This window comes from Alexandromys fortis, unplaced genomic scaffold, assembly GCF_014885135.2.
Source record: "Alexandromys fortis isolate MF-2015 unplaced genomic scaffold, M_Fortis_MF-2015_v1.1 scaffold_103, whole genome shotgun sequence".
NCBI classification, from domain to species: domain Eukaryota; kingdom Metazoa; phylum Chordata; class Mammalia; order Rodentia; family Cricetidae; genus Alexandromys; species Alexandromys fortis.
Genome location: NW_026067978.1, coordinates 3270860 through 3295096, shown reverse-complemented (window position 1 = coordinate 3295096; position 24237 = coordinate 3270860). Strand labels below are relative to the sequence as shown.

The window sequence follows — 24237 nt, the reverse complement described above, 5'->3', positions numbered from 1 at the left end:
GTTTCTCTGTAGCTTGGAGCCTGTCCTGGTCTACAGAACACACAGAGATCTGCCCGCCTCTGCCTCCTGAGTGCTGGGATTAAAGGTGTGCACCACCACTGCCTGGTCCTGTCACTCTCTTAACAGAGTATCACTATATAGGTCAGGCTGGTCTCAAACTTGTAGCCTAGAACATGCACTCCTCATGCAGGCCTCAGTCTCCCAAGTGCTACGATTAGAAGGGTGTACACCATGCAAGACTTCAAATCTCTTCAGTGGTTTCTTTGTGACAAACTGTGCTTCACACTTCTATAATCTAGACATATTTATTTATGACTTCAATTCTCATGTCTGGGAGGTTGTTTAGTCTGGTGGTTAAAAAGCAAGGATTTTAGAGCCAACCAGCCTAAGATCAACTACCAGATTGACTATGTACTGGCACTGTGTAAATTTACAAAAATTCTGTGTATAATGAGGCTAAATTACCATCTCCTAGGGCTATTATGAAGACTAAGTAAATATATAAAATTAATAATAAAGATGGATTATGTCTGAAACTCAGTAAGTGTTAAATGTGAACTTCAATTACTTGTGTGATGTTGTTGCAAACTGGGCTGAGCCCCTATGGCTTTATGCACACTAGTCAAGCATTCTAATACCAAGCCAAATCCCCAACCCTGACCTTCAGTTGTTACTGCCTCTTCATATGCATGCAATTTGCAGTACACCAAACTATAGCTCCTGACAGACACCAACACTCAAGGAAACACTTACTAAAAAGCCTTCTTCTAAAGGCCTTCATTATCCCTGCCTTTGCTAAAGGTTTCTCTTGCTTTTTATTTTACATGCATCATGTTAGTACATATATAATAAACAAGTAATCTGTCTGTATCTTCAATGACACTAGACTAAAACTCTGGCCATTTCATACTCAGCTCCATATGTTAGACCAAATCAAATTAAAATAACATACTTTGCTGGGTGGTGATGGTGCACACCTTTAATTCCAGCACTCAGGAGGCAGAGGCAAGAGGATTTCTGCAAGTTCAAGGCAAGTCTGGTCTACAGAGCGAGTTCCAGGACAGCCAAGGCTGTTGTTACACAGAGAAACCCTGTTTTGAAAAACTAAACTAAATCAAACCAAAGAAACAACCCCCCCAAAAATTCTATTAAGCATGACATATGTATAATACATGGATCATGTTAATAGTACCAGGAATTAAATCTAATCTAGCTTCCCATGTAAAAGTGGACCTAGAGATACTGTTAAAACAACAAATAAAAGTAATTCCAATAACGTCTAAATGGCTGAATGGGGGAAACAGAATTTAAGATTACACTAATGTATTTTATGTTTAAAAAAATTTCATATTTGGGTCTGGAGAGTTGGCTCAGAGGTTAAAAGCACTGAATGCTCTTCCAGAAGTCCTGAGTTCAATTCCCAGCAACCACATGGTGGCTCACAACCATCTGTAATGAGGTCTGGTGCCCTCTTCTGATAGGCAGCATACATGCAGGCAGAATACTATATACATAATAAATTTTAAAAAGTTCTTAATTTATTATTTTATTTGTATGAATGTTTTGCCTATATGTATGTGCACTATGTGTGTGCTTGGTAACCACAGAGGTCAGAAGAAGCATTGGATCCCCTGGAGTTGGAGTAGTGGATTGCTGTGAACCAAACCCATGTCCTTCTGCAACAGCAAGTGCTCTTACCACTGTGTCATCTCTCTAACCCTATCATGTAAAAAGAACTTTTTTATTAGATGTGTGGTATAGGCATGCACAAGAGAGTACAGATGCCCAAGGAGGTCAGAGGCATCTGAATACTTAGAGCTCAAGTTACAGGCAGTTAACTGTGAGCCACCTAATATAGGTGCTGGGGATCTAGTGGGTTCTCATGAAAGCAGTACATCCTTATAACTGAGCCATCTCTCTAGCTCCTACATTTATTTTCAATTAAAATTTTTGTTTTTACAGTTTTGTGTGCATAGATGTTTTGACTATATACCATATTCGTGCAGTGCCCACGGAGGCCAGGAGAGGATGCGGATCCTCTGAAAGTGGAGTCACAGATGGTTGTGAGCTGACATGTGGGTTCAGAGAATCAAACCCAGTGTGGAAGAGCAGCCAGTGCTTAACCACCGAACCATCTCTCCAGCCCCATACTCTTTTTGTTCTCTCCATGTTCTTTTCTCCTAATGAGGTCTTCAGAAGGGGACATTAATGAAAAAGCAGTGTATAGGTATTTTCATAAAAAGCAATTTGATTTTCACAGCTTTTGGAAGTTTACATCTGTAGTATTTGAAATACATCTTTGAATATAGAATGAATTTTAGCTTGATATGTTATCTAAGATTTACTGTAGATATTCAAGATGTACAGTTATATAAGATTTCTGTTGATTAACAAATTTCAGAAATATAGAAATCCCAACACTAGTATTTAAATCACACTGTCATCACTGGGGAGTGGTGACATAAGCTTTTAATCCTAGCACTTGGGAGGGAGATGCAGGTGAATCTCTGAGTTCAAGGCCAGCCTGGTCTACAAAATGAGTTTTAGTACAGCCAGGGCTGTCACAGAGAAATTCTGCCTTGACAAACCAAAACCAACCAATTGACCAACCAACCAACCAACCAAACAAACAAAAAAAAACACCCCTCCACATTGTCATCAAATACACTGAAGCAAAACAAAACATTTTTTGATGTTATGATGTAATGACCATATTCTTCTGACATTGTCAGCAGTTTTAGGGCTTTGAGCACTCACTTAGCACATGGTCTCTGGCTTGTCCTCTCTTTCTGATGGGGTGCAGATTAACTGCAGGCACCTGAAGCACCTGGCTCACTCTGTGTGGCTGATGCAGGTGGACTTTCGCTGTTTGGCCAACTGATCTCAAAGGCACGGGTGACATTTCAGATGACTTGGCTGACCTTTTTTCAGTCAAGTTCTTTGTCACTATGAGGAGAAAAAAGGGTCAGATAACTGCAAATTTTTAAAAGAAGACTATTACAATTGACAAGTAGTTATTTAAAAATTACATATTATATACAAAAAAATTAAAGGCATACTTTCATAAAAGAAATTTAGACATAAATTATCTCTTTGCAGCTGTTGTAGAACATGTTGTTTGCTTCCTAAATTCTTGAACGGATTATCTACGTCCTGAGACCAAGTTTGCACTCTCATCTCTAGGACTGAAATGCTCTCACTGGATCAGTTCCAGCCTCCAGTCCTTCTCCAGATGAGAGCAGAGAGAGAACTAACATGGAGATCTAACCTACTATCTTCCTTCTCTATGTTCCATAAACCTCACAACTCCCTCTGTTCTCAGGAAAGACTCAAATGCCTCCAGCGAGGCCTGTAAAGCCATGAAGATTCACTATCAGCCTGTCTTCACCTTGTACTTCCCTACTCTTCAATCCCATATGCTTGAGGTTTCCATCACGTCAGCCTTTGCCTTGGTTGAGTCACTTTACACCAATGACCTCTTGCACCTTTCAGATCTACTTTCTTATAAAGTCACAGAACCTTTCCTAACACTGCAATGACTATACTAGTGAGGTCTAAATACACAGATGGAATGGGGTTGGGGGAGGGAGAACAACACAAAACCCCCAAATCAGTACTGTGGCCCAAAGGCAAGAAATTCTTCCTCAACCAGCCCTTTCAGTCCTTTGGTTAAGTATTCAGAAGGGTTTCAAGTATAGGCCTCAAACACCAACAAAAAGACTACCTGTGCCAGCCCAGCTGTGAATAGCTAGTATTCATGCTTTCACTGAGCCTGAAACTGACTGATCCCCTGTCTTCTCAGTAGCTGGGACTTAAAGTGTGTACTAGCACACTAAGGATAATGTCTGCAGAGTACTTAGTAAAGATGCTGCTGCCATATAGAAGGCTCTCAATTTCCAGTGTTTATTATTTCTTTCTTCAATTTTATAGGCTTGATAAAGAATCAGAAGACATAAAACATGTTCTTTAACCTTAGCCAAAGTTTCAGGTTTTTATTGTTTTTAAAAAGACAGAGTCTTACTGTGTATTCCTGGCTGGCCTGGAACTCTCAGAATCTGCCTCTCTGCCTTTTGAGTGATGGCATTAAAGCACAGGATACTATTGCTAGCATTTTTTCCATTCATGAAGACAGCTGAGAATGAAGAAAACCTTGCCCAATGGTAAGAAATGAAACTCAACCTTTGCTGACATCCATTAGTGTCAGTACAAACATATTCCACTAAATATCTCCAGTGGAAGAATTCAATATATTGTTTGTTTTTTTGCCTTTCCTTCTTTTTTTTTTTTTTTTTTTGAGACAGGGTTTCTCTATGTAGCCATGGAGGTCTGGAATTCACTCTGTAGACCAGACTGGCCTTGAACTCACAGAAATCTGCCTGTCTCTACCTACTGAATGCTGGGATTAGGAGTGTGCCTGTCTTGAATATACTGTTTGGATAATAGCTTAATCCAACCCCCCCAAGACAAGCTATGTAGCCCAGGCTGGCCCTGAACATACCATCCTTCTGTCTTAGTCTCCCAAGTACTGGTAATCACTGCAGTGCACCTGTGAGGGCTAAAGTTATGTTTTAAGTTTTAATTACAGTGCTTAAGAGAGCTAGAAGACAAAAATGCCTCTAATATATAAACTCTACTTGCCCAAGGGACGTTAACTTTCTGGAATGTTGGGGGCTGTTCATATAAGATGATAAGCTATGTGCCTTCACTTCTATAAACAAGGTTGGTTGCCCCAGTGCTCAGGGTGTGCTTATCACTCATAGGTGGGAAGACTGTAGGCAGTGAGCACATAGGATGTATGCTTGTCCCCAACCCCCATTGGACAAAGGCAGAAAGTATGTAGTTTTGTGAGCTTTGCCTTATAAGCACCTGACTAACATAATTTGTAGCCATTCTCTGGGAATTCTGGGTATGGACCTGGCCAGTGTCCATTGTCTTGATCAGTATTTAATAAAGCTTCCTTCAAATTGGGCTAAAAATTTGTAGTAGTGCTCTTATTGTTGTCCAGTGGATTAACATACTACTATGTCCAGCTCTTGCTAATATGGGATGTACTGAATGACTCTTTACCCAGTATTTTAAATTCATCGTGAAATCACTATATGCTTCTATGTTCACTTTCTCTTTTCTACTCATATTACAATGGAAGTATCAACACAGTTATCAATTTTTTGGGGGTCAATCCATGGAGAGTACCATTCCCTTCTGTCAACAGAAAACTTGTAATTCTATTGTGCTTTTTATGAGTTTAACATTTATCCCCCCTCCTCCCCCCACACTCTTCAGCTCCTGTAACTCACGATTTTCTTAACCCAAAGATGTGTTCTGAAGCCTGCACACAAAGGTCAGGGTGATGCTTGGCGATGCAGTGCTTACTGAGCAGAGCAGTAGTGGACAGACAGACTGTGAGGTAGCAGCAGTGAGGAGACAATCTTTTCCACAGTGTCAGGATGTGTCTACTTCCTCTTGTATCTTACTGATAAGGCATCACTGCTAGTATTTGACTCAAAACTCTAAGCTTTCTATTTGGTAACTGATTTTCACCTGGTACAGAAGTCACATTTCATTTAGAGATAAGGGCAACAATGTTCTCAAACAGAGGTTTTTCTATAATGTTCTAATTAAAAAAAAAAAAAAAAAAAGGACATTTCTACTTTTATGTGTATTCTGTAGTGCCCATGGAGTCCAGAAGAGGGCATTAGATCTTCTGTAACCGGTGTTACAGATAGTGTGAGACACCATGTGGGTACAGGAAACTGAACTCAGGTCCTGTGAGAGCAGCAAGTGCTCTTAATAGCTGAGTTAGCTCTCCAGTGACTTGTGCAGCCCCTTCCCATTTGAAAACTTTATTAATGCTCCAACTTTTGTAAGAGGATTTGTAAAGCCTTTAAAAGAAGAACTATTCATCTCTTCCCCTCCTACAGAGTTCTGTAAGGGCTAGGACTCAGCAGTCATGAACAGACCACGTAGCAGCAGTCATCCTTGCAAATGAAATCAACACCAACTCTGGAGAACAAAATTTCTGCTTTGTTGTGCTCACCCATGTGATAAAAAAGAAAATACTCACAGGTACCATATGCAGGCTCCCACTGCAGTGACATCATCTGGAACTTCTCCTCATCTGTATCTATGTCCAGACTAGAAAGATACTGTTTCACTTTCCTTGCCATTTGGGCATCTTCATATAGCTTCTTGGCATTCAGCAGTGAGCTGCGGCGTGCTCTTTTCTTGTGAGCACCTCCCTGAACATCTAGCATGTTTGAATTTGTGCTGCCTTGACTCAATGACCTGTAAAAAGACAGAAACTGCAATGAAAGCCTGTAAAGATGAGAGTTTAGCATGAAAAAAGAAAGATTCAAAGATTTTTTTTCTGTTAATACTACTGCATGCTGATGTAAATGAGTTAAAAGATGAAGAGCATTAATAATGCGAAGTAATCTGGCACAGATGGCAATGTTCTCAATTAGAACAAGATCTGGCAAAACCCGGGATTCAAAAGAGTAAGATACCAATTTCTCCCTGAGCAACATATTTCATTACATCTGTGTGTGCCTATGCAACCCACGGCAGAACGATGCCAAGAAATGCTTTCCTCTGGTCCATTTAGACCATTCACTGTAAGATGTGGTAAGAGTCTAAGACAGGATAAATCCGTCATCAGTCCTTCGGCAAACAGAGCAGCGTTGTTACCTGTGCTGCTAGTTATATCCTGTAAAGCACCACTCTGTGATAGGGCCACTTCAAGTGTGGTGATCAATTTTAATAGCAACCAAGCATATTGTGACCAAAAATTAAAGAGAACAAGACAACATTTCAATCTAGTATAGTCAGAAATTAGAAACGCAGTAAAATAAATTGTTTCTGTGTCTGCAAATATGATGTGGCCAGATACAACTTGAATTCTAGAAGTAGGAGCTAAGATTCTATGGTTGCAATACCTCGGATTATGACAGAACTGCAGACTGGATCTTAGAAATAAGTACTATTCAAATAAGCTACCGCTTTATCCAACTCTACTGTTTTCGTCAGGCCTGCTTATACAATGCACATCCAGAACCAATGAAAGGGAGCACTGCAATGGAGCTGATCCTAACAGGCTAGCAAATTAAATGCTTGTAGAGGATTGTTTATTACTGTACGTGTGCAGGTGGGTATGTGCCAAAGCAAGTCTGTCAAGGTTTGAGGAGTGGTTCTCTCCTCCTACCTATATGGACCCCAGGTTATCACTCAGGATTCCAGGCTTGCCTGACTCAAAAGGTCTTTAATTGGAAGGTAAGAGTATCTCCATTTTCAATATTAGCATTATTTACATAAGATGCTCTAAAACACAGACCATAAACACACAATTTGTTCTTCAATGTTCACATACCTGACTTAAAACAGACACTGAATCTTAATGTTTTCATTGTAAATCACATAAGACAGAGTTGAGAAACTCTTAATGGCATTTTTTCTGTCACATTTTTAAGACCTTTGAAGCAGGGTTCCCAGGGGAGGGTGAGAAGGGAGGCCAAGTACACGTTTGAAAGTATCATAAAGAAACTTACTATTTTTTATGTAACTAAAATAAAAACAAGACAAAATAACTCTTAAAAAAAGAGGAAGGAAATTGATACAGTTATACCTTATATTTGATGGCAACTTTTTTGTTTGTTTGTTTGGAGACGGGGTTTCTTTTGTGTGGCCCTGGCTGTCTTGAACTCTGAGATAAGCCTGTACCTGCCTCTGCTGTGCTACCACTGCTTGGTATATTGATGGCAACTTTTAGGTGATGCTGGTCAGGCAGGAAAGAAGATATGGCTGTGAGTGACACAAGGGAAAAACTGTAAAATTTGCAAAACTTGCAGAATGGTTTGGAGGAAAAAAATCTCATTAACCAGTGAATTATCCTTTAACCTTTAAGAAACACTTGATTAAAGAATGCAAAACCTCAAAATTTTAATAAATCTCTAACAATGTCAAGGGGAGAGAGGCTCCATGTGCTAAGCAAGTCGAGATAACCACAGGGTCAGCTTTGTCTTCTTTTATGGTTTGTTTATCCTCAAGTGATGGATGACCAAGATACTGGTCTGGGGCAAGGGGTGGGCACCAATGCTCTAAAAGTGATCTGGAAAATTCAAATTCTGAATATAAAGTTTTAGAAACATCTAAACAAATTCACTTTCCTTTTATCTTCCCTTTTATGTATACATAGGGTGTCATGTGAGGAAAGTGTAAAGTTAAGTCCAGACAAATGCGAGGCATTTCAATGGGCATAGACTAATGAGATATTGCACCGGCTTTTCTTGGCATACAAGATAACATCTCAGCATGTGGTGCCATTATTACTGTGTGGATATGCTACAGTGCATCTATGGAGGTCACAGGACAGCTGTGTGGAACTGGTTCTTTCCTACCTCTGTGTGGGTTCCAGGAACCAAACTCACAGTGAAACAAAGTCTTAGCATTTCGGAGCAAATTTGGATGCAAGTGTTTAATAATTTAATCTTAGTTGTTATCCAAAATAAAAAAGCCAGTTTGTAAACAAACCTAGGACACAAAGTTCTAATGCATGAGAATGATATAAGACAATAAAGTTTCTACTGAACGACTTCCAAAGCAACAAATACTGACGTGAAATGAAAACACCTGCTGTCTGCAAGCCCCAAACACTATACAACCTGAAGCCCACAGTAACTACTTAGCTCACTCACTAGGTCTTAAGATGCCCTGCTTTAGTTGTAATGCCAGGCTATCAAGTTTCTACTTTCAGTAAAAAGAACCAGGGAAGATCAAGACACAAATGTATGACGTAGAAGAAAACACACAAGAAACACACCAGAAGAGGAAAGTCAAGTTCACCAAATGAAAAACAAGACCACAAATAAGACTCAAAGACATGGCTCAAAAAATTCTTACATGTAAGGCAAATATCTAAATCTCACAGCTCATTAGTTTTAAACAGTAAGATTCTACGTATGTTCTATTTTTGCAATTCCACACATCTATAGAACTCAATCTTTCATTTAAAATGAATGCTTTAGGGAAATTATGTATAAGATCTTTAACTGTCTGTGGCTCTAAACTAGATGGCTAGCAATGTAGAATTAAGAGACCAGAACCTACTTTATACCACAAAAGGCTGGGCAGCTGAGAAGCTTTAGGGAGACAAAGGGATCTTTTAAAATAAATGTACAAGTTTGAAGTAAATTTCAATCTATACTTCAAGTTTAGGCATTCAGTAGATCTCATGAAGGGTTAAAAATGTATTCACTTTTATGATACAGAGTGAATAAAGTTGACTCTATGCAAAACTAGTGGAAAATGCAACTCTTATAGACAGACCTTTTGCACATTAACTTGTATGTTTAGTTTCATAAAATATGGCATTGAAACTAGAGAAAGTGTTGCTAACATTTGAAGCAGACTGTCTAGCTTTGGACACACCATTAATGGGTGGGTAAGACTGAGCAAGTTAAGTTACCTTCCCCATCCTGGGATCCCCCAGGAATCCCAGACCTGTTCATAGGGCAATAGGAGACTTTTAAAAGTTATTTGCTTAGCAAAGTAGAGCACAGGGGACATATACAGCAAATATCCACTATCATCATCTACATCTCATGAATCTGTTAAATGTAAATCTAAAAAGGGATTATAAAATACCAATAATGGAAAAACAAAACAAAAACACAACCAACAAAATGCTAGTTCCATCACTACTTCCACCTTGTTAGCAAAAGGCATTTGTCAGGATGTAGGCTGACGGAGTTAATAGAACGCATGCTAACTGATTTGCGTGCATTAATGAAAAGGATGCAGCACATGTTAAGAGTTGCACAACCTTCATTCCAGTTCATTTCCCCACTTACCCCAGACTCCGCCACCTCTTCTTCCTGTAAGCAAGAGCCACAAACATTGAAGCATGTGTTTGAATAGGAAAGCACAGAAAAAAAGACAACAGTTGAGAGTCAGAGAATTTATGCAGACAGAATAGAACAGAAAAATTTACCACGAAAAAAATTATAGCTTAACAGTAAAAAATGGCTTTCATGAAATGAAGGAATGGGAAGGACACAAAGGGTTCTGAAGGCCAAGCTCCTCTATAGCATGTACTTTAAAATATGCTTTTGATTGACAGCATTTTTAATGCCGAATCTACCCATAAGTTGGTAGGGGATGTAATCTGTTCATTGCAAATTTTCTATTCTGTTTTTGGAAATGTAGGTGGTCTTCTGCATTCTACCAGAAGTCAGAATGATCAGTGTAAAAACAGAGTTTCTACATATTTTTGGAGCTACTTGACAATGAAATTACAAGGAACATATAGATATATAAATCAATTTTTAAGTAAAAAGATTTCTCTGGCAAGTACTTTGGCCAGCAAAAACAACTTAAAAGTGAAAATAAGAAGACAACAAACTAGGGGTTGTGGTGTGTACCTATTCTTCTATGACTTGGGGGGGAATTCCAGGCCAGTCTGGGAACATAATGAGATCCCAATTATGACACTTAAGTACTAGTTGACAAAACTGAACTAAATAATTCAGTCCACTCTAAATATATTTCCTCATATACTTTCTATTCAACCTAGGGTATTTTCAAGTAAACATCAGGCTTGTTAATATTCTCCAGTCATTTTCTTTATAACTGTGTTTGCGTGATTGTAGGCATGAGCACATGTATGCATGTGTAAGGAAGTGGTAAGCCTATGATGCTGTCCCTCAAGTGTCATAGACCTGTAGTTTTTGAGACAGGATTCTCTTTATTGGCCTGCAGGTAGCCAATTAGGCAATACTGGCTGGCCAGTGAGGCCCAGGCCAGGGATCTACCTGTGTCTTTCTTCCTCCCTGTGATGGATTACAAGCACAGCAACCATGCCTGTCTTTTATACATGGTGTTGGATATTGAACTCAAGTCCTCAAGTTTGCATTGCAATCACTTTCCTGAACTCACTCTCTCTTGGTCCTCCTCTGTTAATTCTGAAGTGGAGCATGCACTTTAGTATACTATCAACTAATTTGGCAGGGAGACAAATTTATTATGTCTTCAGGTACTAGAATGGAAACATACATGAGTAAATGGAGGTTCTTATCAAGACAAGAGACATTGGAAAGGTCACTGTACCAGGACATTCAACAAAAACAAAAACAGACAACAAGCCTCTTTTAAGGTGTGCTTTGATCTCTGGTTCTTAATGTTTTTTTGCTTCCAGATTTTGGAGAAGTGAAATCTCACTACATTACCAGGAGAAAGAAAAGAGATGGGAAGAGGAGATTTTGGCACTCCATCCCTGCTACTATGAGAATCTCTAAACTAGAGCAAATGAGATCATCCACTTAGAAAAAAAAAATGACTGCTGACAAGGATATAAATGAAACAAAACCAGTATCTCTCCCAATAAAAACTCAGTATAACATACACTGATTAAAAAGTATCAAGTATTTCTATTTTTTTAGCAGAATACCTGTATTTTAAAATCAAGCAATTGTGTGTATTTATTTTATTTTTAATGCCCTACATGGAGAGGTATAAAAGGAAAATTTAATAAAAAAAATTAAATTGTAATGCCTACTTACATGATCAAGATTATAAAATTTACTAGGAACAGCTTAACTTTCTTTAAATTCTATACATAAATCTGTAGTAGCCTTTATACTACATTAAAAAAAATCAAGCTAAAAAAGCATTCTCATTTTGTGGTGGTGTACAACCAGCAGTTGGAAGGCAGAGGCAAGATCATGAGTTCTAGACCAGCCTCAGCTACAAACTAAGTTCAAAAGTATTCTCAGATGAAACCAAAATAAAAATGAAACTCTCATTATTAATCAAGATAAGGCATGGCTAAATGAGTACTTTTTGGGAAGAGTTTTGCTAACTGTAACTTTTAGAAAAGAAATGTTGTAGAAAACTGAAGCACCAATTAGATGAGACAGGACTTTAAAACAGAAGTAGAATAATTCTTTGCTTACTTAGGTTAGAAAACAGATGGAATGATTTGCACTCAGATGATTTCGGGGATATTAGCATTCTTCTAATGCTGCTTGTTGGTACAACTATATAGAACTACTTGTATAGTCAGAAAAGTAATTGAGACATGGGCTCAGGTCTTAGCAAGTTGTATAAAAACTGCTTGAGGGGCTAAAGAGATGGCTGATCAGCCAAGAGTACTGACTGCTCTTGCAGAGGACCTGGGTTCAATTCCCAGCACCTATATGGTGACTTACATAATCTGCTACTCTAGTTCCAGAGAAGCCAATACCCTCTTCGGGACTCTGCAAGCATTGCACGCATGTGATACACAGACATACAAGCTGGCAAAACATGTATACATATAAAACAAAACTACTTGAATTTCAATTTCTTCAGATGTAAAGGGAATTTGAATATTGCTTACCTGTTAGGATTACCATATGATTACTGGAGAAGGATGTGTGTATAACACTTAGCACAGTACACAATAAAGGACAGACATTACCTCACCACCCTTGATGCCACTGTTAACAGGATTTCCATGGCATACCTCTGTCGGAACATCATGGCAGGGTCCATGTTAGCAGAAGTCATTCGAACAATATGACGAATTTCCTTGGCAATCATTCTTAGCTTCTCAAAGTTTACTAAGCCATCGACTTTGGAGTCATTTCCTATGAAATACAAATAATTTTCATAATTACAATTATATCTCCAAGTAGCAGAAGTCCAGTTATTACTCCTGAGTACAAATAAGCTTTAACAATTTACCATTAAAAAAAAAAGATAAATTCATAGACAACTCAGCCCTGATCCCAGGGAATGAGCTTCTGAGAAGAGCTGTGTTTTCTCTGGAAAACTGACTCTGAATACAGAAAGTGACTGACTGTCCACAGCTGCTAAGCCAGTTCATTGTCTCACAGGCACACACACAGGGATTACACAGCACACAATCCCATTCTGTATTGTTTGCTCTTTTGGAAGAAGGTACAGCATCTGAAAACTTAGGTGATCCGGGTGACAAAGGCACTGCTGGGCCTTCTTATTTACTAATAATTAAGCCAGTCTGCATTTTTTTTATTTGTAATTCTTAAAAATTTTTAAATAAACAACTATTTAAGAAGTAGCAAATATTCCCAAAAGAATACATGGTGGGGGATTGAATAATACTGGATTTCTTTTTCAAATGGCAAAAATTAGCTAAAACAAAAGTAGCTGCCTGATAGGGTGCTTTCTGGCCTGGTATTCACTTTTCCTCTCTCAGAATCTGAATTTATCACTGTGATTTTAATCATTAGTATGAAAATGCATGCTTGTTAATTATTTTAATTTATGACTTTGAAAACTGTCAACTTTTCCTGAAAAGATTAGGAAAGAGACCAGACAGAATTCATTTATTGGCCTACCTAGCCCAAACCATAAGGCAGTTAGTTACCTGACCACAGTAGCATTTAACTTCATCTGACTATTACTGTCAGTGCAACTGTTTTCTAATGTAGAAGGTCCTGAAGCAACTGAGAGCAATATGGGTCTAGAGTCTCATCTCTTACGCCCTGTCAGTGGCATCTGTACATCGTCACAGGAATGGTTCAGGGACACAATACCAGTGGGAAACAAAACATCCAAACCACACTTAAGCTAAAGCAGTATTTTGAGAGCATGTCAGAAGCCTGTGGGGGATCATGTTATGTCAAGTAATGTGATGATGATGATGAGACTCAAGCAGGAAGAGTAGACAACTTTGATGCCCTTCCTGCTGAGGACAATTAGCAAAGGCAGACAGGGGACAGGGAACTGAATAAAGCCCTTTTGTGTTTTGAGGTAAGAAGAATAAAAACAACCTATACCCAAATAAATCTTAGTGCTCTGCTTTGGGATTCTGACTTTATTCTGGGACTAAGGATGACTCATATATAGACTGGAATAAAGCCTAGAAATCTGAAAATGAGTAAAATCATGTGGGATTACTAATAGGCTTAAATAAGCAAAGTGTAATCCTTTTTGGAATAAAATATCAGTCATAAATTTCAGATTTTTGTACTTTTTTCACTATTTCATAAAAAATCCCCAAACCAAGGTAGATAAGAGAAAAATGAGAATAACAAAAAGTAAAAGAAGATACCAGAAAGAGACCCCAAGAGGACCCAGGCTACAGAGTCACCATACAGCAGCTTTAAAATATTCAAAGATACAAAACCAAGACTGCTAATTTAACAGAAACTATGAAATAGTAAAACTGAAAAACAATGAACTAGATTAGGAATTAAGCAACAGGTTTAACTGATTAGACACAGCTGAAGAGAAAGCCTGACAAGAACGACAATACCCAGCATGCTCTAAGATGTAAGGTTACAAAGACACGGGGGTCAAGTCAGACAAAATAAAACTAATCCCCAAACTGAACTCAGCAAAGGACAAATAAAAAACTTGAAGACCTAACTACACAGAATGTTCTAAAAACAAAGAAAAATGTCAAACTATTTCAATATGACCTGTAAATGTAAATCAGAATTACAATGACACAAAATTACAAATCCCACACTTAGTAAAACCTAGCAAAACAGAAAAACTAAGGCTCATGTCTCAATAGTGACAATGGGAGCCAGAAGACAATGGATGCTACCTCAAAATGACGAAGAAAAGCAGCTGCCAATCAAACTGCATTTATGAAAATGAAGTCTTGGTTGTTTAGATGAACAAAAATTGAGATCTCCATTACTTTTTTTTTTAAATATTTATTTATTATGTATACAATATTCTGTCTGTGTGTATGCCTGAAGGCCAGAAGAGGGCGCCAGACCTCTTTACAGATGGTTGTGAGCCACCATGTGGTTACTGGGAATTGAACTCAGGACCTTTGGAAGAGCAGGCAATGCTCTTAACCACTGAGCCATCTCTCCAGCTCCCTCTCCATTACTTTTAAGAGAATTCCAGTGTCTTATGAGCTACACAAAAATCAAATTTCTAAGCAACTAAACAGCACAGCCCTCGAAACCACAAACTACACCAGCTACCCAGATGCTTATAGAAATTTAGGATGGAATAAAAGCAGTGAGTAAAATAGACACACATGAGATTAAACACAGATTTCAGTAACTAATAATGAAGTACTCAGTAATAGTGAAGACAGCATGATGGCTGCTTAAAAACAGGGGCTGAGTAAATGAAACTTAGGTAGTCTAAGTTCTTCACACAGCCTGAAATAAAATGACACTAATGAAACTGGCAAGCCCTACAGAATGGGAAAATATCTTCACCAGCCCCACAGATAGAGGTCACAGCTCCAAAATATACAAAGAACTCAAGAAATTGGACACCAAAAGATCACATAATCCAATAAAAAAAATGGAGTACAGACCTAAACAAAGAACTCTCAAAAGAGGAATCTAAAATGGCTGAAAGACACTTAAAGAAATGTTCAACATCCTTAGTCACCAGAGAAATGCAAATCAAAACAACTCTGAGATTCCATCTTACATCTGTAAGAATGGCCAAGATCAAAAACACTGATGACAACTTATGCTGGAGAGGTTGGTGGGAATGCAATCCCTTTGGACGTCAGAAAGTTAGGAAACAACCTTCCTCAAGATCCAATAATACCACTTTTAGGTATATATCCAAAGGATACTCAATCGTGCCACAAGAATGATGTGGGAGTGATTTCTTATTAATAAAGAAACTGCCTCGGCCCTCATAGGACAGAAAATTAGGTAGGCGGAGTAGACAGAAGAGAATTCTGGGAAAAAGAAGCTGAGTAAGAGTCGCCATGATTCTCCCGCTCCAGACAGACGCAGGTTAAGATCCTCCCTGGTAAGCTAGCTCGTGGGCTACACAGAATATTAGAAATGGGTTAGAACAATATGTAAGAGCTAACCAATAGGAAAACTGGAACTAGCCGGGCTAGGCAGTGTTTGAAAGAATACAGTTTCCGTGTAATTATTTCGGGCATAAGCTAGCCATGCGGGCGGCCGGGTGCTGGGGACGCAGCCCTGCCGCTCCAATTTCAACACAAGAACATGTGCTCAACTATGCTCATAGAAGCTTTGTTTGTCATAGCCAGAACCTGGAAATAACCTAAATGCCCCCGATCAAAGAATGGATAAGAAAAATGTGGTACATTTACACAATGGAGTACTACACAACAGAAAAAAATAACAACAGCTTGAATTTTGCAGAAAAATGGATGGAGCTAGAAAACATTATTTGGAGTGAGGTAACCCAGACACAGACAGACAATTATCACATGTACTCACTCATAGGTGGCTTTTAAACATAAAGCAAAGAAAGCCAGCCTACAAACCACAATCCCAGAGAGCTTTGACAACAATGTGGACACTAAGAGAGACTACATAGATCTGATCTACATGGGAAGTGGAAAGTAGAAAAAGACAAGATCTCCTGAGTAAATTGGGAGCATGGGGACCTTGGGGGAGGACTGAAGGGGCAGGGGAGCAGAGAAAAATGTAGAGCTCAATAAATATCATGGAAAAAAAATAAAAATAAAATAAAATTGGCAAACTTACATGCTATATCCTCTAGTGAAACACTAAAAGAATAGTAAAACAGTATAAGGTTACCAAAGGAACAGAGTAGGAAAAATAACATTACCACAGAAAAGTTAATGTAGCTAGATTGTAAATAAACTGTACTGGCAAAAGATCAAAAGGAACTTATAAAAAAAAAACCATAAAGGAGTCAAAGAGTAAGTTATTTTACACCCAGGATGTAGAAGAGAATGTTTGTGTAGGAACAGTAAGCAAAAAAGGAAACCTAATAAAAAATGAGCAAGGATTTCAAATCAGTAATTGACAAGAGGGTTACCGCATACAGAGGATGTTCAGCCCATTCATAATCATAGAAATGCAAATTATAACCACGTCAAGAGCCAAGTACTTATTTACTGTAAGACACAGAAATGAAGAGAATGAATTTAACAGATAATTATAAGGATGAGGAGTGTGAGAACACCCCCAATGCCAGAAACCAATTTCATTTGACACTACCACCACATTTTCTTTTTTAAATGGGTGAACTCACAGATTCTACTGACTATATTGTATAGTCATTAAGAATACACTTTCTGGGGCTGGAGAGATGGCTCAGAGGTTAAGAGAACTGGCTTCACTTCTAAAGGTCCTGAGTTCAATTCCCAGCAACCACATGGTGGCTCACAACCATCTGTAATGAAATATGCTGCCCTCTTCTGGCCTGCAGGGACATATGCAAGCAGACCACTGCATACTTAATAAATAAATAAATACACTTTCCTGAACAGAGAACGGACGACAACAACAGTATTCTTCACCACAGGTCAACAAGAGAAACTACCCAACAGTCACCAATGAGAAGAATGAATCACAGTATAGAACCTGGGCAATGCAATGGTAAGCAGTTTTTGGAAAACAATGCAGAATCTCCCTAATCCAATGCTGACCAAAAGAAGACAGAAATCAAATCTAACTGCAAGAAAGCAAACATTTTCCAAATCTGCTTGTCAAAAGTCCAAGAACAGTTGAAACTACACAAGGCACAGGATAGTAGTCACCTATATGGAGGGGAAGAGGTGAATGGCTGGGATTGGGCAGGAGCAAGCTTTTAGGATATTGGCAATGCTTAATTTTTCCTTATAAAATTGATTATGTTGTAAATTTTACTAGTTCTTAATTTATTCTGGACAGTTTATTTATGCGTGATTTGAATAAAAAAAAAAAATAAAAATAGCCGGGCGATGGTGGTGCACGCCTTTAATCCCAGCATTCGGGAGGCAGAGGCAGGCGGATCTCTGTGAGTTCGAGACCAGCCTGGTCTACAGAGCGAGTTCCAGGACAGGCTCCAAAGCCACAGAGAAACCCTGTCTCGAAAAAACAAAATATTGGGAGAAAAACTAACTACTAAACATAAAGCAAATACAAAGCTTAGATGTGGCTGGCACATGCCTTAAATCTTAGTGCTCAGGAGGTAAAGAATGACCAGGCACTTGAACTGAACAAACAAACCACAGGACAGTGAGTGTTAGCAAAGTGTCAAGTTTATATGTGAGCTCTTACTGTAAACAGTTCAAACTGACTGTCAACAGTATGGCTTTGGATGTCATCAATTTGCTGCACTTAACTATATGAAGATTTAATAGCATGGGATGATTACAATGAAATGAGTAATGGATCATAATGCTGCAGCAAAGCTAAACATGTTAATTTTCAAATGACTTTCAAATACCTTCATGAAGAAATGTCATATCTTTCTTGACAACAGGAAAGAGTGGAATAATTGGAGGCTGCATGCTTTGACTACTAAGAATATTTCTGTATTTTGCCATGTTTCTAGATGGATCAAAAAGGTCTTGTAGATCTTGGAGATGTTTCTCATATTTGCTTGGTAACTTTTCCCAAGTGCCTCTGAGTCGTGCTACGGGTGCCAGGTTCAAGCCACTGTCAAAGATGAGAATAAAAACATTCAGAACAGATTCAGAGGAAAGGTTAGGTTTAGGTCAATAAACTATACAACCAAGATCTATAGTGGAAAAAAAAAAGCAGGACCCATTTTTTTTTTTTTTTTTTTTTTAATCAAGACAGGGTTTCTCTGTAGCTTTGGTGCCTGTCCTGGAACTAGCTCTTGTAGATCAGGCTGGCCTCAAACTCAGAGATCCTCTGCCTCCTGAGTGCTGGGATTAAATGTGTGCACCACCACCGCCGGGCTAGGAACCATTTTAATATTCTGAAACAGAGAAGAACTGTAACTTGAAAATATAACTCATGTCCATCAAGCAGTCTTTCCCCATTCCTTTGCTTCCATGCTGCACGCTATAACAGATATTGTGTATCTAACATATCTCAACACGCCTACAGTTTAGTTCTTTGCTTCTTGGGCATCTAATCTTTACCTACAACACTATATATAAAATGTCTTCTATCTTCTAATTTTAAGGTAGGAGTTAAAATGTTTGATCCACATTGTTTCTAAGTAATCACCTCCCCACTACTAGAAGAAGGGTAAAACAGAAATTTAATTTCACCTGTGTTGATATTCAGAGCGGGCCCAAGTCCTAAACAAGAATGTCTGCCAAAAATTAGCCAAGGTCAAGCAGGAGTAAGCAAAGGCACCAAAAAATGACATTTGTAGCTAAAGAGGGAAGGAAGGCTGGAACAGTGGTGCTCCGAAGTTACAAGGGAAAAAACAAGTCCTGACTTGGAACAAGAGCACAAATGCCTGTGTGCTGACATCAGGCAGGGTTGATCTCTTCAGTATCAGAGGAAGTAAATCAGTGACTGGAAAGAAAAATTCTAAAAGGAAGCTGGCTGTTCAAAAGGACAGCAGAGAGAAACTGTGGGTGTAACATAGCCCTAAGGCTGCCAATCTCCACTCACTAAAAAAGAAGGGTAAATTAACTTACAAGGCTTATCCTGTTAGCTAGGAACTGTGCCCCAGATTTTCTCTCATATGAGCATCCACAGGGGACTCCTCATTCAGAAGGAATGGAGAGAAGGAGTGCAACATCTACATATGTAGTACAGTTAATAAAAACTCAAGAGACAGAAATTGGGGTTCAACCTGAAGGTCAGAAAGGCAAAACAGTCAGCCATTAGTAAATGGGATGAAACTACTTTTTTTTTTTTTATCATTATTTGAAAGAAACAAGAAAATGAGTTTATATAACTCAAGTCCCCAAAATATTAACTCAAAACTACAGGAAAAAGAATGCTGTACTATGCCAATATATGGAACTGATACATATAAACACAGATTACTCAGCGGAAGCAACAAATGGTCAGAACAATATAAGGAGGTCTTTCAGTAATAAGACATACTGAACATTAAAATAAATGTTCAAGACCTATATGAATATCACAGAGAAAAGAAAAAGCAGGGCTGCAGTGTTTTAGGGTAAAGGAGCTAATGCTAAATAAATCTATGTATTCTGTGTAATCTCAATGAAAATATTCATAAGACTTTTTAGAAGACCTAGACAATTCACAGTGAAACTTGTATCAAACATGCTAGTAACAAAGGACAAGGAGAGGAACAAAGACCTTGACTAGGCCTAAGAGAACTCAATACCTCTTTAAAGCTCTAGCAACTATAGTTAAATTGCTGGGACAGAGTGCAGAAACAGACCCAAGATATGTATGGGGTTCTAGCAGCATATTTTAATGTGTATGAGTGTTTGTTTCCATGTATTATGTGTACCACATGCATGTCTGATGCCTACAGAGGCCAGAGGACGGCATCAGATCCCCCCCCCCCCCCAAGAACTGAAGTTACAGATAACTGTGAGCTGTCATGTAGATAAAATGCTTACTTAAAAGTTAAAATAAGTTTTCCTATCTAGGGTGGTGATCATGCATTTAATCCCAGTACCTGAGATGCAGAGGCAAGTGGATCTCGTGACCTTGAGGCCTGGTCTTCACAGAGAGTTCCAGGCCAACCAGAGCTACATAAGAAACCCTGTCTCAAAAACAAAACAAAACAAAACAACCACCAACAAAAAAGGTTTCCTCTTAGCCTTCTGTTCTAGACCACCTCTATTGCTTTTGTCAGCCACTGGTCCCCAGAAACACTTTCTATCCAGAACTCCCAGTGGCCACATCATGCTAGGACTCAGATCAGTGCCTTGATCAGCTATCACTGCTTTGGGACACTCAATCTTAAATGGGTTGTCTTCATCAAACTCCTCTTAGGGTTTAAGGATTTATGTGGAAGAGGAGGTGGAAGATTCCAAAAGCCAGAGGGGATGGATGACTCCAAAGAAACAGCATCCTCCAGATACAGCGAGATTGATATACATAAGAACTCATAGAGCCTGTACAAGTTCAAACAAGGAAAACTCCCAATACTGAAAGGAAGAAATAGAAATAGGCTCCCAGTCCTAACCAAGAGCTATCTGCAGCTGATACCCATTACCAAATAAAAAGTTAGTTTTCTCCAATGGAATCTCTCTGGGTATATGAACCACATGATAGGGTAGGCCCCATGCCCAGCTGTAGCTGGCCAACACAAAACGAATTCAATGGTGTTTTTGAAAAAAAAAAAAAAGGCTTCTTTTTTAAAAATAAAAGATGAAACACAGAATAAATTAAAAACAGAGCGAGCCATCACCATCAGAATGGAACACACATTAAATCTAACCATATTCCAATAAAAACTTACTAGTTGTTGGGGAGATGGCCAAGTGTTTGTCTTAACACTGTGAGGACCTGAGTTTGGATTCACAGCACTTGGTGGCCCACCTGTGATTCCAATGTGAAGGAAGCAGAGACAGGATCCCTGGGGCAAGAGGGCTATCCAGACTAGCTGAGCTGGCAAATTCTGAGTTCAAGTGAGACTTGACTACGTTATGTGTGGTGGAGTGCGATGGAAAGACATGTGACATCAGCTTATGACATTATCTATATTGAAAAAAACCAATGCTAAAAGAATGCACCCAAACACAAACATGCACCCCTCTTTACAAAAGTTTTCTAAACTTTTCTGTTTCTAGACATGAGATACCAAAGCAGATAATGCCTTATATATGAGAAAAATCATTACACAAATAACTGTACAAACTTACCTTATTATTGCAAACATGGAATTGAAGTTCTTGCATTCTCGGCAATGAAGGGCAATTTTAATAAAATGTTTAATAATCTTCATTCTTTTGAGCTGATTGGATTCACTTAAAATCTCTGAGGCAACCCAGAATGTCTCTTGGTTTACAATGTCCTCAAATTGTTTCAAGTGAGTATTTCCTGTCTTAGAATCTAATTTAAAAAGATCATCAATGTATTCAGTAGGCTCAATATTACGGAACAAATCAAAGTCCCTCATTGAAAGCTGGGTGGCAACCTCAATGGTGCTGAGCTGTAGTATGGACAGTTGGCTTTCCTTAAGTAGTTCCTGGGCATCTTCATCAGAACATAATGTTTCTGTTTCCATGTTATTTTTAAGGTAATACCTAAATGGGAATGAAATTATAAATGTGATCATAAATAGATGTCATTTAATAAGAATGCTTTCTTGATTTTACTTTTGCTTCCCCAAAGGACCATTTTATGTTAAGCTTTTTAACAAAAACATTATTCACTTATAGATGAAATGGGAAAATAAATTAAAAGATATCTTGAGAAGTTCTACTTCCTGCCACTTGACAGCTATTATTGTAAACAATAAAAATAATGATGACAACTACCTTGAAGATAGCCAGTTTTAGAAACTTCTTGTATGTGTGAACCATTGTGTGTTATCCTGAGGATAAAAGCTCTACAGGGCAAAATCAGGATCTTAAGTTGACCATGTTGGTTCTGTGGGGGCAGTGATGGGAAACTAACACAGAAAACTGGTACGGGACAAGTTGGGTCAACTGCTGTAATTAAAATCTTACCAAGTGATTATTAGCTTTGGAACTGGTTGGTAAGAGGAAACTGCAAGACCTTGGGAATATGAGACACAGAAGTCCTAGGATGCCCTAACTACAGCTCGATGGTCTATTTCAGTTGGAACTCTGTGGAGGAGAAAGCCAACACAAATGTGGACAGATAGGACTTATGGCTGAGACTTTTCAGATGGGTTACTGGATTAGAGGTTGTCTGTGATACCCTCTAACAAAGAACATTTTGTTCACATCCTAAGACACTGCTGGAGGCTAAGTTTAAAAATAATTTAGGCAGAGGAAATTTCAATCTTGTTAAGATTATCAGGCTGTGAGGCAATGCTGTTCCTAGCTGCTTTAGCCACGTTTATAGGAATGTTATTACTAGCTGCTTTAGCTATGGTTAGCCAAGAATTGGGAACAAAAAGCAAGAGTAGAATCTTTAAGTTAGTTTCACCAGTGAAGCTTTATGTAAAGCTGGGCCTAAGGAAGGCATGCTTCTAAAAAAGACCAGGACCATTTAAAGCAGTGGTTCTTAACCTTCCTAACACTGTAACCCTTTAATACAGCTCCCCTGTTGGGGTGACCTCCAAACATGAAATTATTTTGATTGCTATTTCATAACAGTAATCTTGATTCTGCTATGAATTATAATGTAAATATCTGATATGCAGAATATCTGATGTACCACCCCTGTGAAAGAATCTTTCAACCCTCAAAGGGGTTGCAACCTACAGGCTGAGAGCCACTGATTAAAAGCCAAGCAAAGTGCTCTGTGTCTGGATTACAGGGAACTGTCTGAAGGGTTGATCAGACCTTTCCTGCTGCAGTTAAAAGAGGGTGAACTTGTAAACTTATTTAAAAAATAACTTCTGGCTGGATCCAGTGGCACAGACCTCTATGTAGACTAGGCTGGCCCAAAACTTACACAGATCTAACAGTTTCAGTCTCCTGAGTGCTAGGATTAAAAATTTCCAACATCATGTCCTGTAACACAGGCCTCTAATTCCAGTTACCTAGGGCTGTGAGACAGTAAGATTCTATTAAGGAGTGCTTGGACAACTTAGTGAGATCCTGTATTAAAAGTAATAAATAAAAAAAGAGAGAAGCTTTGGATATTGCTCAGCAGTAGAGGTCTTACCATGTAGAGGCTCAAGGTTCCATTGTCAGTTCTTCAAAAACAAACACAAAATATGTGAGTAAAACCTTCCTTTTCTAAAGAACGAGTCACTGGAATACCCTACAGTGCACTAGATAAAGTGTTTCCCAGGATTAATTTTATCATGCTCAACCATCTGACCATTTATAAACCACTGTAACTAGGACCCAAAGGGGCTTGCTATTCTACTGCCTAGCCTGGCAGCAGACTGTAGCACTGTCTATGTGATAACATTTTTGCAGGCATGTAGACTGAAAGAGCTTTTAGTCATGGAAGCTTCCATTAAGATTTTTCAAAGAAAGGCTGGAAAGCCAGGCAATGTGTGGAGGGTCAAGACCACAGCAGGCCCTGGGCAGGTGGTAAGTAAAGTGGAAGGTTAAGATGAAGATACAATGAAGACTCCAAGATGTTGGAGATGCCATCAATGTGGAATGTTTGACAAGCCAAGGAAAGCCAAAAAACAAGTGGAGACAGTTCAAGAGGACACAAAGGTGGGTCTTCCAAAGCCAACAGAATGACACCATGTGTCTTGGACACAGGCATGGATCTATAGGATTTAATGTTTGTCTCGATGGATTTCTGTCATATTTTGGTTTGCTGGATTCTTGCTATTCTCGTGTTACTCCCACTCGGAATGGAAATTACCTGTTATCACTTCCTTCCTTCCTTCCTTCCTTCCTTCCTTCCTTCCTTCCTTCCTTCCTTCCTTCCATCCATCCATCCATCCATCCATCCATCCATCCATCCATCCATCCATCTATCTATCTATCTATCTATTCTACAAGGT

At 38.7% G+C, this 24237-nt stretch overlaps 1 protein-coding gene across 1 annotated transcript in view; it reads right to left on the bottom strand.

The window, feature by feature from the left end:
• The window catches only part of Rapgef6 (Rap guanine nucleotide exchange factor 6), a 72646-nt gene that overhangs the window by 15864 nt on the left and 32545 nt on the right, over positions 1-24237 (bottom strand). Inside the window, exons 10-14 of the mRNA XM_050157767.1 lie at positions 21494-21877; positions 18163-18374; positions 12497-12620; positions 6065-6285; positions 2758-2946 (exon numbers count right to left, since the gene is read on the bottom strand). Of these exons, the coding sequence (XP_050013724.1) occupies positions 2758-2946; positions 6065-6285; positions 12497-12620; positions 18163-18374; positions 21494-21877 (1130 nt within the window). The remainder of the gene's footprint in view (positions 1-2757; positions 2947-6064; positions 6286-12496; positions 12621-18162; positions 18375-21493; positions 21878-24237) is intronic.